Source organism: Pogoniulus pusillus, chromosome 24 (genome assembly GCF_015220805.1).
Source record: "Pogoniulus pusillus isolate bPogPus1 chromosome 24, bPogPus1.pri, whole genome shotgun sequence".
In the NCBI taxonomy this organism is placed as follows: domain Eukaryota; kingdom Metazoa; phylum Chordata; class Aves; order Piciformes; family Lybiidae; genus Pogoniulus; species Pogoniulus pusillus.
The window spans coordinates 2,215,472-2,229,297 of record NC_087287.1 but is presented as its reverse complement, the minus strand read 5'-3'; the positions used below and the strand labels follow the sequence as shown (position 1 = coordinate 2,229,297).

The following is a 13,826-nucleotide window of genomic DNA, read 5'->3' as shown; positions in this document are numbered from 1 at the left end:
ATCTGCAAGGGGGGCACACCCAGAGATCTTGGAGGCTGAATGGAATAAAGACCAGAATGGCAGTAAAGTGCTCAGAGACAGTGAACTAGACCAGCACTGCCTGATCCCATGCTAGAGATGTTCAGCCTATCCTTGGCAAGTATCCAAAGCTAAAAAGCAAAGCTTTATGTTTGAGATACCAAAGGACCTCCAGTGCAATTCAGAAGAGCATTTGTTGAAGCCTCAAGTCCCTCCACGTGAACAAAAATCTCCACAGCCTCAGAGCAGGATTTTTGTTGCCATCCTGAAGGAGTGAAGAGGTATTTCTTTTCTTTAACAGCACTGATTGTAATCCATTCAATGCAAGTTCCTAACGCTGGAGCTGACAGTTGCAAGGCTGGATTGCTTAGGAGTCATAATTATTGATGTCACTTTATCACAACAACTCCAAAACATATGGTTATCTCATTAGAAATTACAACTTATTTTCATATAAATCTCAGCATGACACTACACCAAAAGAACTAAAGTTACTCCAGGGGATGGCAAATAATTTCACTTTCCAGGCTTTGGCAGCTGGAATATGAACTTAAACTGATTCACTGAAATCACAACTAATTTATCTGGAGCTATACATGGCAGCAAAATAATTTTCCAACACACTCCTGAATCTTCTTGGTATAAAAATCTAACATTGGGTTTGAAACCTTCTGTCCACTAGCAAGCACTCATCTCTGCTTATGGACCTGGCAGGGGGAAGGACTACGTTGGTTTTAACTCAGCTTCCTCCACTAGCAGCTCCTAGCACAAGGAAACTGCAGTCTTGGTACTGAAGTCCATAAAGCCCACTAAGGCAGGAGGCTGACTGAGAAGTGTCTGATCATGCTCTGAAAGATGAATTTGAATTCAAGCAATTATTATTGTTATTATTATTAAAAATTCAAAGTCTTTCTCCATGTATACAGAAGGCAGAATAAATGCATTAGCCTGCAGCAGAGGAGGCTCAGGGCAGAGCTCATTGCTGTCTGCAGCTACCTGAAGGGAGGCTGTAGCCAGGTGGGGTTGGGCTCTGCTGCCAGGCAACCAGCAACAGAAGAAGGGGACACAGCCTCAAGTTGTGCCAGGGAAGGTCTAGGCTGGATGTTAGGAGGAAGTTGTTGCCAGAGAGAGTGATTGGCATTGGAATGGGCTGCCAGGGAGGTGGTGGAGTCACCGTCCCTGGAGGTGTTGAAGCAAAGCCTGGCTGGGGCACTTAGTGCCATGGTCTGGTTGATTGGCTAGGGCTGGGTGCTAGGTTGGACTGGATGGGCTTGGAGGTCTCTCCCAACCTGGGTGATTGTGTGATTCTATGATTTGCATTGCACCACCAAGAGAAGAGTCTTTCCCTGATAAACAGGGTGACATCAATGGAAGCCTAAAACTGACACTCTTGAGGTAAGTGAAGTCCTAAAAAGCAGGTTAACAAGTTTCTTGTAAAGGAACTGAACCCCTAGAACACAACCTGGCAGCAAGCCAGCTATTTATAAAAAGGGTGATGGGGTGGGGGATGGTTTTGTTTGCTTGAGGGTTTTTGGCATGGGAGGTGGTTTGGGGTGTTTTGTTGTTTCGTTGGGGTGGGTTTATTAAGTCTCCATCTAAGGACTTGGATCTGACTGAAACACTACCACTGAGGCAGACTTTGAGTCAGCAATGATGATCTTGACTGTGAGACTTCTGCATTCTTCTCCTGCCATTTTGCTACAGTTACAGGCCAGGGGGAAAAACGAATCAGTGCTTGCAATGCTCACAGTCATTTGTTATCAATATTTGTCCCATTTTCTTAACTTCAGGTTATTTTATGAAGCATAGAATCAACCAGGTTGGAAGAGACCTCCAAGATCATCCAGTCAACTAGACCATGGCATTAAGTCTTCTCTTGAACACCTCCAGGGATGTACACCTGTAAAGCACAGAACTCAACTTTCTTGCATTACCCAGTGACTACCAGCTGCAGGAAACAGGAGTGTCTTGTGAAGCAGGGTTTTTTGAGAGTACAATAAACAGAAGGACTGTCATTAAAAGCTGACCCAAAAGTCAAGCCAGTGGGCATGATCCAAAACCTCAGTCATACATCATTGCCACACAGAAGGTCCAAATGGGTACTACGTAATGGTAATGTCACTTCCCAAGCCACAGCGCACTGAAATTACAACAGCTGCAGTGAAATCACCACAGAGGAGGAAGGGGGCAAAAAATATTGAACAAAATTCAACTTATTTTATAAAGTAAGAAAAACATCAGCTGTGGAAACTCAGCAAATTGCCAGCAGGCTGGGAGTCATAAGTGGTTCTACTGCATTCCATCAGGACAAAAAAACGGGATGAGCATAAGGCATTTAATTCATTAACTCTTTAAGCTGAAGTAACAGCACTAAGGTGACCTTGGAGGTCGCAGCAATTCATGCCTGAATTAATCTTACAGAAATATATCTTTCACTCATTTTCTCCTGTCACTATTAATCCATGCAACTTTACCAGGAAATGAGGAAAAAAAGGGATAAAGAAGACAATACAATGAATTCTCAGTGCTATATTTGGGCTCAGAACTTTCAGCCACCTCTATAAGGGCAGGACAGAGTCACCTGGGACAGCATGTCCTAACCACTGCCTCCTGAGCTGCTTCTGCCTGAGAAGCTGGTTTGGGCTTTTAGATTCTTGTAAAATAGCTTTATATTGTTACCTGCTCCCAAAAGACAAACTCCAGTTCACACAGCTTGTTTATACACTGTACAGCACAGCTGGAAGTGTCATCCTACTTCAGCCTATAGGGAAGGCACAGCCTACAATACAGTCATACAATCAGAACATTATTCTACTAAGACCACTTCAGTCAATGGATCCTTCCTTACCCATTATAACAACAACATTCTATGGTGACACTGGTAGGACCTTGAGCAGTCTAGTCGAGACATATCCCTACCCACGGTGGGGAGGCTGGAGCCTGAAGTCCCTTCCAGCCCAAGCCATGCTATGATAAGACATCCTGCGGTATGATACTGTATCACTCTTACTAGGTGATGCTTCAGGACATAAATAGCTGTGCACAAAGGACAGAAGGTTAACACTTATTTTCTTGTTTCATGCACTCCTGTCAGTGAGAAGAGGCACACACTCATCCTAACTGGCAGATTCATCTCACTTCAGACCTAAATGGCTCTCACAGTGAATCAGAGCTCCGCAGCAGTTATGTAATAATCACTTGTATCCCAATGGAACAACCTTGCACCAGAAATGGGCTGGTAATGTTTCAAGCTTAGAAGGTAGAACTGAAATTTGTCAGGGAGAAAGGGTCCTGCTTTTGCTCTTCATTGTGAAATATGTAGCAGAAACTCTTAGAGTCATGGAATGGGTTGGAAGGGACCTTAAAGATCATCCCGTTCCACCTTGCTGTTTTCTCTCTACCATACTGCAAATGTGAACGTGGAACACTAATAGAAAAAGACACAAATACATTTCAAAAGGCAAAGCAGACTTAAGCACAAACCAAACCACCAAAATGGTGCCATAAGTTACAGCAGGAAGAATCTACATGAATAAGGGTAGGCAGAAGCAACAGTCAAAAACATAGGGTAGGTAAAAATAACACCGCACATTAGAATTCACATGCACAAGTACTTCAGGGAAACTGGAGGAGATGAGAAATCCAGAAAGCTCCAAGTTCATCATCTGGAGCACTCACCTGACATACCAGCACATCACAAGCATGAAATGGTTTAGCTTGGCCACCTCAAAGGCAACAGTAACCTTAAATGTCTTTGAAATTCAAAGGCTTAGGGACGACAAAGGCAGATGCAGAAGCACAGTTGTGAAGGCCATCCACCTTGCTTCCACAAGTGGTTTGTATGGTTGCAACTTCTTGTCTGGGTGTTCTGTGCATTTAGTTCATACACAGCACGCACAGAAAGCCAAAACTCACCCCCAAAAATTCCACCATTATTCTTCGCAAACAACCAGACAAATTGTGCCTCCAGCTGCATGGCTTAGCCTTACTGACTTGGATTTATTTAAATCACAGCATTTGAGAACATTAGACAGCCAGCTATGGAAAGATTCTACTCAGCAGATTAAACATCCAGATGAGAGAAATGAGGTTAGAGCAAGCTACAAAGAGATTTCGCAGCGAGCTGTTGCAGGGAGTGAAAGGAAGCTCTTCAGAGGGCTGAAAGGAGTCACCTCCTGGCTAATCGATTGTCACTCTACAGCTCCCCTTCCTAAAGGGCCTTTTCTTCTCTGTGTTCCATCCCAAGAGCTGCTCTCCATCTAGCCAATTTATAATTTCATAACATGCAGAACGTGCCTCTCATCTATCCCGTGCTCTCAGCAGCAGCAGCAGCTGTGTTTGTCCTGTTGCCTCACAAGTCACCCACAGGCACAAAAGCCTGGGATGCGATTTCCCTTCCGAACTGAAACACAACATGCATCAGATATGTTGTAATTCCTACTAATTCCTTTTTATTTCCCCCCACCACTGCCAATAAAGCACTGCAAACATCTCCATAATTACTTCAGTCACCTACATCTTTTCCATAAAGGAAAAAAGGGACAGTCAGCTCCTAGGTCAGTGAAAACACTAACCATTGATCTCATTCAAACCAGCAATAAAGAACAAATACTGATTCTGTATCACAGCTGGTAAAAAGCCCTCTCACTGTCTTCTGTTTCCTGAGTAGCCCTTACAGAACCTCTAGACCAGCTCTTCTCAAACAAGCTTCTCTGCATATACTACATCTGCTGCCCATCTTTAAGAAGAAACAGGCAGCCTCTTTTCCCACTCACTGATAGTGCATAAACAGGACCACTTAAAGTTTTGTTTGCAGAGAACTAAATACCCTGAGATTTATGGTTGCCATTTACTGAACAGCTTCATAAAGCACTATTTGCAGCAGTCCTGTTCACTTACACACACTGAGAAGTCTTTTAATGAAAGCAGGATTGTTTAAGCCCAGTCCATGCATGTCTTTTATATTCTTTCATCCTGCCTTCCAATTTTTTACAGTGTGCTTTAACAGCTTGTCAAAAATGCCATCTTCCTTCCATCACCAGTAAGAGTGGAAGAAGGATCTAGAGAAACACTTTGTAAAGAGTACCTCAAAACCTGCCTAGAGTGGCCAAACGATTCAACATTGCAGTCTGACATATAAGGGCATAACAAAACCCTGTGCAGTGCAAAGGCAGGAAGGAACGTGGCATATGCTAATTCCTCAACTGAGGCTTTAGTAAGTACATCACAGCAATGAACAACAGCAAGCTCTAGAAAACACTGAGAAATAAAAAGGAGAATAATGCCCTGTAGTATTTGCTCCTGTGATGGAATAATACATCAACAGAAGTACCTCAGTTGCACTATTCCAAGAAATAGTTCTCTTCTATAGCACAGGAAAAGCATTTCAGTAAAGTACTTGGCCCACAGAAGTACTTTGGGAAGGTCTGCAGGTCATCACTTCTATATTCAAGCCTCAGCACACCTTCACACTTACCTCTGTGACAAATGGCAGCAGAGTTCCCACTTCCCACCTGAATGCATCTTGTAAAAATATTGCTCTGCACAGAAAACATTTCAGAAGGGAGCTGCTGCCGGCCACAAAAACTGCTTTACAAGTTGTAATGACAGCACGACCAAGGTGTGCCAAGGGGCAACTGCATCAGGGAACCATGCCCACAGACAGGGGATCTGAAGAGCCCAGCACCACCTGCCAACTGCACTCCATAGTTACGAACACAAAAAGGGTTCCTGTGACATTCACCACCCTGAAAACGCGCTCTGCAATGGAATTCACTCCTCAGCCTGGTTCTTAGTACCGTGTTTCAGACCAGCTTAAGGGGACAGGTGTTGGAATATTTTGTTTACCTTCACAATAGGCAGAGTCCCCTTGGACAGAGAGATAACCATTCTTGCATTCACAAGTGGCTTTTGTGTTCCAGTTTTTGCACTCTGAGTTTTCACCACATTTGTGTCCCTCTGCGCAGAAGTTATGGCCTGAAACACAAGGAACATGCAACCTGCTATGAAACATTTTGTTTTCTTTACAGCTATTCAGGTTTAATATTTACACTCTGCAAACCTTTGGTGTGCTACATTCCAGAAATTCTCTCTTTCAATCCATCTGCTATACACAGGCTTTTTGCATGCCTCCATCAAATTCATTTTCACTAAAACCACTTTGCTCAGAAATGTGTTTGTATGACTAGTTTTAGTCAGGAGAAAAGACAACTTCAAAGCATTCAGTCATCACAAACATTAGTCTTCTCCTGAAGCCATGCAGGATAAAATGCCACCTTATCTCCAATTGCCAAGAAGTGCAACACTAACTTACAGCAAAAAGACAATAAAATGCAATATATATATATATGTGTGTGTGTGTGTGTACACACACACTTGTGGTAAGCCTGAATAAGCCAAAATAGGCATATCCATGTCCTGGCTTGCCCAGGCATGATTTTTTCTGCTCTCCTCTCTTCTGCTGTGGGGAGAAGCAACCAAGGCGAAGAGGACAAAGAACCTGGATCCACTGAGTCTAAGGACTCTGACTTGCCCAGACATGTTCCCCTGCTCCTCCTTCTTCTGTGCTGGGGGAAGCAATTGTGAAAGGAAAGGAAAACAAAAGCCCTGGCTTCACCTAATATGATCAAGCTTGGCTAACTGCCATCCTGATTGGCTAATCTGTGTCCAAAGGCCAACTAGTCTCAGGCTATATTGACACAAAGGGATGAGCAGGTAGCACCGTGTGTGCATGGCATTGCATCCTGCCTGCCCCTCTGCAAGGCTTCTGCTGAATTGGGAATCAAGAGGAACCAGGTCAGAGACTATGCTAGAGACTCCCAGCTTCTTGAGAAAAGAGCCTGGGAAAACTCCAAAGCCTCTAACGCCTTTGAGACCACTGACAGCAACCCCTCCATGTGCTTCGAGTACTGTTGGATACTATTCTGTAAGTAAATACTTTAAGCCTCTTGTAATTCACTAATTGCCTCCTGCCATAAACAGAAAGGAGCTTCCAGCATCCACCTAGTGGATAAGCAGTATAGTTAACTGCAAGAACCTTCTCTTGCAGGATAATGTTTGCATTTGCTAGTTACCATTAAAGGGTTCTAGTTTTGCCTGTTCCCTGTGTGAATAAGTACCCAAACTGTGCATTTCAAACCTTGACAGTTTTCTGGCAAGATTTAATGTTAATAAACTGTGTTCACAGCTATAAGCAATCTGTGCCTGGACATAAAAATTAATGCCAATTATTACTTTTGCATATTTTCATAGCAATATAAATGCATTTATTTATAGATATATAAACTTCCTTCACCATTCTCTTACTATATATAATCAAGTGTGCTTTTGGAAGAGCAAAAATAAGACACTGCATTAGAACACAAAACTCCACTGGTAGTCAAAAGAGTCTCCATGCTCTGCCTTGTAATTCTGTCATCCATACCCAGCTGGATTGTTTCTACAGTTTATAATTAATCCATGCATCATGTTTTGTAAGAGAGAATGTTTATTAATCTCTCCTTTTCCCTTGACACAAACTCTGAGTAGCTTCTTTGTGAGCAGCTTCTTTTATTCCACACAAAGTCATTCCTACAGACATGATGAACTTCCCCTCTTTCTTTAAAGGCACAACTGGTTGAAGCTCACTCTTCCTGATGCTCAGTTTCTTAAAGATGTGTCAAAATCTCTCTTGTGCTGAAGTCTTTATCTCTTTAAAGGCACTCCACTGGAAGAACTGCAAAGAATAGCTAAACACCTTCCAGAATTTGACAACAGGAGGGTTTTTCACCCTCATTGGTGTATGTCTGAAGGATTTTTCTCTATTAATATCCAGAAGTCAATTTCTATTTGCCTGAGATATACAGAGGCTCAGTATACACCTGGATTTTCTCTCCTGGAGAAGGGAAACCAGAAACTCAATCATACCATGAGCTACTTGTATTCTAACTTGCATATGAGCACCAGAACAGTTTCTCCCGGTTTTGCCTGGTCATAAAACAGACAAACTTCAAGTCCTAATTCACTGATCCTGAACTCTGTTACCACCCTTTAAGGACAGCTAGGAAAAAGGTGACTTGGACTTCTAAATGCCCCATTCAGAACATTGTTCATATTCATAGAATGGCTTAGGTTGGAAGGGACTTGAGAGATCATCTACTCCCTTTGGAAGACTTCAGTTTATACTAGACACAATTTTCATCTGCAGTAAGCAAATTTCCATGGGGCTGCCCTGAAGCTGCTGTTCACTGGATGGGGTTTAGTTGTTTTTAAACACATGCTTCAGTCATCTACTGATTCGAAACTCATTTAGTGCACTCCATTTAGCTCACTGCATAGTGCACTTACTGCATTTAGTGCACTCCAACTTGCTGAGTCCGACCATCCAACATTGGGTTGTGAGGTCTTTTCTTATCAAACAACTGGTAGCAAGAGGCACACTTTCCCAGGGTCAACATCCACATCTAAATGCAAACTTCAGATTGGTTTTACTGCAACTAAGGCACCTTCCTAGAGCTCAGTTCATTCATTCTGTCATTGCAAGTCAACTTGTGTGGAAGAACCAACCCGGTTAATGAAAACTGCAGAGATCCCTTCCAGCCTTCCTTCATTTCACAGTCTGGTAAAACCCCCTCAAGTACTCCAGATACAGCCTTGTCAAGCCTGGGTACGTTTTATACTGGCGAAGAAGGGCACAGTTACACTGCCATTAGCCATTTATGCAGTCTCAGTATTTGGCTTCTTGTTTTTTGCCTTTATAATTATAATTGAAACTGAACAGTGGAACCCATTTCTCCAAACTTATCCACTCAGCATCTAATTTATACTCCCCAAGCAGGATTACTATTCTGTTGGCATTCTAGATAATATCCAAGAGACAACCAGTCTTATAACATTTTCTTTGTCACTGTTTCCCCTAAGACTATGATATCCTCAGTTTATTTCCTGCTTCTTTAGAATAATAATTCTGCTTTGAACTCAGACACAGAAGCAGTTTTATAGCTGATTATTATTGGTAGATACTACCACTCAGAACCAATGTGACACATCAGTGAGTTAAGCAGTATAAAAATCCCACATCTTGGTTCTGTGTGGATTGGTACTGCTGGGTTAGGATAAATTCTATCATTATTAAGTAGTTTAATTTCACTCTCACATAAACCTGTAAGAAATACTCCACTTTCTTCCATGTGTTTTAGTTACAGTAGTCCACGTAGAATCAACCAGGTCGGAAGAAACCTCCAAGATCATCCAGTCCAACCTAGCACCCAGCCCTAGACAATCAACTACACCATGACACTGAGTGCCTCATCCAGGCTTTGCTTGAACACCTCCAGGGATGGTGACTCCACCACCTCCCTGGGCAGCCCATTCCAATGCCAATCACTCTCTCTGCCAACAACTCCCACCCTAACCTCTCCTAGCACAGCTTGAGGCTGTGTCCCCTTGTTCTGTTGCTGGTTGCCTGGGAGAAGAGCCCAACCCCACATGGCTACAACCTCCTTTCAGGTAGCTGTAGACAGCAATGAGCTCTGCCCTGCGCCTCCTCTTCTGCAGGCTGCACACCCCCAGCTCCCTCAGCCTCTCCTCACAGGGCTTAACCAGTAAGGAAAAAGGGAAAAACAAAGAAACAGATTAACTTGATGGCAGAGAAAAGCAAAGGTTCACTCTGCCTTGATCAAAGCTCAAACACCACTGATCGGACCAGAGGCTTTTCCAAGCACTTTTCCTTTTGCAGTGAAGATGCACATTTAGCACTTCAGAAAAGCCAAGAGGTGCACAACAGGGAAGCCTGGGTGTTGTATTTTTAGACCCTGGTCTGCATTCTCCCCAGCTGGGTCTTTGGAGACAAGAGAGGAATAAAATGCAACCTACACTGAGTTCTGGGCATGAGCACTTGTCCTGTTCTTCTGGCAAATAAAGACCACCTCATATTTGAAGTGCAGTGTGAGGAGAGAAGCTAACTGCCTTCTCACACTAACAATCCCAGGCTGACACCTAAGTTAGCTAAATATTTTAACTGATTCTTATTCAGCAAAACAATCAGGAATGCAGAGAGAGCCACTGACTGCAACGGCCACGTTTGTATTCCTGACTAAAGAGGGAGACTTAACTGACTTAAACATCAGTCTGCTCATGGCTAATCTATGCACGGGAGCAATTACTTATCCTCAACCAAGCAGAATGGAAAAGAATGCAAACATCCAATTTCTGTGAATTCCTTGGTGTGAAATGGATTATAGGGCTTCCTTTAAAGTACCTACACAGATGGCAAATCCACCCCTTGATCCCTCTGTGGGATCTCTGCATCTCAGCGTGGGTGGCAGCTCACAGAGGGCACACATTGTGATTGCCCAGGTGAAAAGAACTGAATTACTGAGACTTCAGAATATTCTGCAAAGTCTTATCAGAGACAGTCAGCTCCTCTCCAAATAGAGGAAATGGCTCAAAAATAGAATCGTGGCATCTGAGCAAGCAGGCAGTGGGAGAGGGTTTGACAGCATCACACCGTATCTTAAAGAGTTCTGATAATCTAAACTAATTTCAGGCTGAGACAAGACAAGGCAAGCGAGCAGCAAGTGAGGTCACAGATAAACACGTGCAGAACAGATGTCAGGAACCACTCCCCGCCTCCCCCCCAGCACACAGTCACAAACGTGCACATCAGGCCTTCAAAGTCACTCAAGACATTCAAGATACAATTAGATACCACCAGCTGGGAATTAAATATTGAAGAGTCTGGGTAGGTTTTGTGATGTGCCTGATGACCTCTGTTCCTTCCCCAAACATTTCTGATAACATCACTGCCCTCTTTTACCAAGGCTGTTGAAAGCTTTGCTCCAGTTTTCCTTAACAATATATTTGCATCTTTCCACTTCTCTCTTCTGAGTGTACCAAGGCCATTAATAAGTATATTCAGACAATTACAAAGTGATCCAATTTCACACTAGCAGATATAAGCCTATCACTTCTGCAGCACCAGATCTGCACAACTGGCTAGGCTTTGGTGATCCCAAAGCAGATCATTCTAAAATTAAACATCTGTTCCACTCTGGGACACTTCCACACTGCTCTTATTTTCCCAATCTCCTTGACGTGTTCAGGTTCCAGTTCATAGAATCAGTCAGGGTTGGAAGGGACCACAGGGATCAGCCAGTTCCAAACCCCCTGCCACAGGCAGGGACACCTCACACTAGATCAGGCTGGCCACAGCCTCATCCAGCCTGGCCTTAAACACCTCCAGGGATGAGGCTTCCACCACTTCCCTGGGCAACCCATTCCAGAGTGGCAACATCCTCATGCTGAAGAACTTCTTCCTAACATCCAGTCTCAGTCTACCCATTTCTAGTTTTGTTGCATACCCCCAGTCCTATCACTACCTGGCAGCCTAGAAAGTCATAGAATCAGTCAGGGTTGAAAGGGACCACAGGGATCATCTAGTTCCAACCCTCCTTCCATAGGCAGTCCCTCCCCAGCTTTCTTATAGCTCCCTTAAGATACTGCAAGGCCACAATAAGGTCATTTCAGAGCCTTCTCCTCTCCAGACTGAACAGCCCCAACTCCCTCACTCTGTCCTCATAGCAGAGCAGCTCCAGCTCTCTGCTCATCCATGTGGCCCTTCTCTGGACACCTTCCAGCACCTCCATATCCCTTTTGTACCAGGGGCTCTGGAACTGGATGCAGCACTCCAGCTGGGGTCTCACCAGTTTGGAGTAGAGAGGGAAGATCACTTCCCTCACCCTACTGGCCACACTTCTCTTGCTGCACCCCAGGCTCTGGTTGCTCTCTGGGCTACCAGAGCACACTGACAGCTCATGTTGAGCTTCTCATCCACCAGCACCCCCAGGTCCCTCTCCTCAGGGCTGCTCTCAAGCCAGTCACTGCCCAGCCTACATTGGCACTTGGGATTGCCTCGACCCAGATGCAGGACCTTACACTTGGTCTTGCTGTACTTCAAGAGGTTGACTTGGGCACATCTCTGCAGCCTGTCAAGGTCCCTCCAGACGGATCCCTGCCCTCGAGTTGTCAGTCACAGCAAACGTGCTGAGGGTGCACTCAATGCCACTGCCCGTGGCACCCACAAAGATGCTAAACAAGATTGGTGCCAGGACCGCTCCCCTAGGGACTCCACTTGTCACTGGACTCCACTTGGAGTCATTACAGCCACTCTTCCCAGAAGGTGCTTCCCCAGAGCAGTGTGCTAAGCTGTCTCTTGCTGTCATGCACTTGTAAGTACCTAACACATTCAGTGGTTTGCCTTAATTATTAACTGAAGGATGTGAGAAGTCATTCAAGACCACAGCTGGAATCAAAGTGTCTCATATCCATGACTCTCACTACTTTTTTTCTGGGCAACTCTAACGTGCCTCTCATTTTTCTCAGACTCTCCTTGTAACATCTGTACTCTTTTCTGTACCTCTCACACTATCCCCAGGTGCTCACTTCAAAACCTGTAAAACCCTGTTCCGTTGCTGTTCAAGAAGATACCCTTCCAAAATTCCACAATTCACCAGCTCACCTTTCAGAGACTTCTGAAAAAGAATGTTAATGATACTCTCATTAACAACATTAGCATTGCTTGAAAGGTCCAAGGTAATTTCAAACCCAAAATCTTTAGTAATGTGAGAAGTTAACCCCACAGTTACTACATAAATGTGTAAAGTGCATCTGGGGGACAACTCATAGGAAGAGTCATCAGATCTGCAGTAAGGATTATGCCCTTTGGTGATTTGAATCAGTTTTTAATGAGTCATGAGCAAGGAGACACTTTGCACAGCAGCTTTTATACCTTCAGAGACTGGTCCCAGAACTCAGTGGTCTGACATGAAACAGCAACTTCATAAATCTTTTCAAGCTGCTATTTCACTGCAGACCTTGGCAAACACTGCTTATTTGTGTGCATCACAGCAGTGCTGCTGCACAGACTAAGAAGCTCAGAAAGACAGAGGGTTTGTTGTTTTTTTTTTCTGGTATAAATCACAGATTCAACCAGGTTGGAAGAGACCTCCAAGATCATCCAGTCCAACCAACCAGACCGTGGCACTAAGTGCCTCACCCAGGCTTTGCTTCAACACCTCCAGGGACAGTGACTCCACCACCTCCCTGGGCAGCCCATTCCAATGCCAATCACTCTCTCTGACAACAACTTCCTAACAACATCCAGCCTAGACCCGCCCTGGCACAACCTGAGACTGTGTCCTCTTCTTCTGTTGCTGCTTGCCTGGCAGCAGAGCCCAACCCCACCTGGCTACAGCCTCCCTTCAGGCAGCTGCAGACAGCAATGAGCTCTGCCCTGAGCCTCCTCTTCTGCAGGCTGCACACCCCCAGCTCCCTCAGCCTCTCCTCACAGGGCTGTGCTCCAGGCCCCTCACCAGCGTCATTGCCCTTCTCTGGACACCTTCCAGCACCTCAACTTCTCTCTTGAACTGAAGAGCCTAGAACTGGACACAGTACTCAAGGTGTGGCCTGAGCAGTGCTGAGCACAGGGGCAGAAAAACCTCCCTTGTCCTGCTGCCCACACTGCTCCTGAGCCAGCCCAGGATGCCATTGGCTCTGCTGCCCACCTGGGCACACTGCTGCCTCCTCTTCAGCTCCTCTCTACCAGCACCACCAGGGCCCTCTCTGCCCGGCTGCTCTCAGCCACTCTGTCCCCAGCCTGTAGTGCTGCTTGGGGTTGTTGTGGCCAAAGTGTAGAACCCTGCACTTGGCCTTGTTCAATCTCATCCCATTGGCCTCTGCCCACCCATCCAGCCTGTCCAGGTCCCTCTGCAGAGCTCTCCTACCCTCCAAGAGACCCACACCTTCTCCTAACTTGGTGTCATCTGCAAAGT

General features: G+C 44.9%; 1 protein-coding gene across 8 annotated transcripts in view; it reads right to left on the bottom strand.

Moving 5' to 3' along the window:
* Positions 1-13,826, bottom strand: part of NELL1 (neural EGFL like 1) — a 322,104-nt gene that overhangs the window by 223,399 nt on the left and 84,879 nt on the right. For 6 of the 8 annotated variants that reach the window (XM_064163058.1, XM_064163057.1, XM_064163059.1 and 3 more), the window contains exon 12: positions 5,866-5,994. The exons of the other annotated variants lie outside the window; for them this stretch is intronic. In XM_064163058.1, the coding sequence (XP_064019128.1) occupies positions 5,866-5,994 (129 nt within the window). The remainder of the gene's footprint in view (positions 1-5,865; positions 5,995-13,826) is intronic. 8 annotated transcript variants of the gene reach the window in all.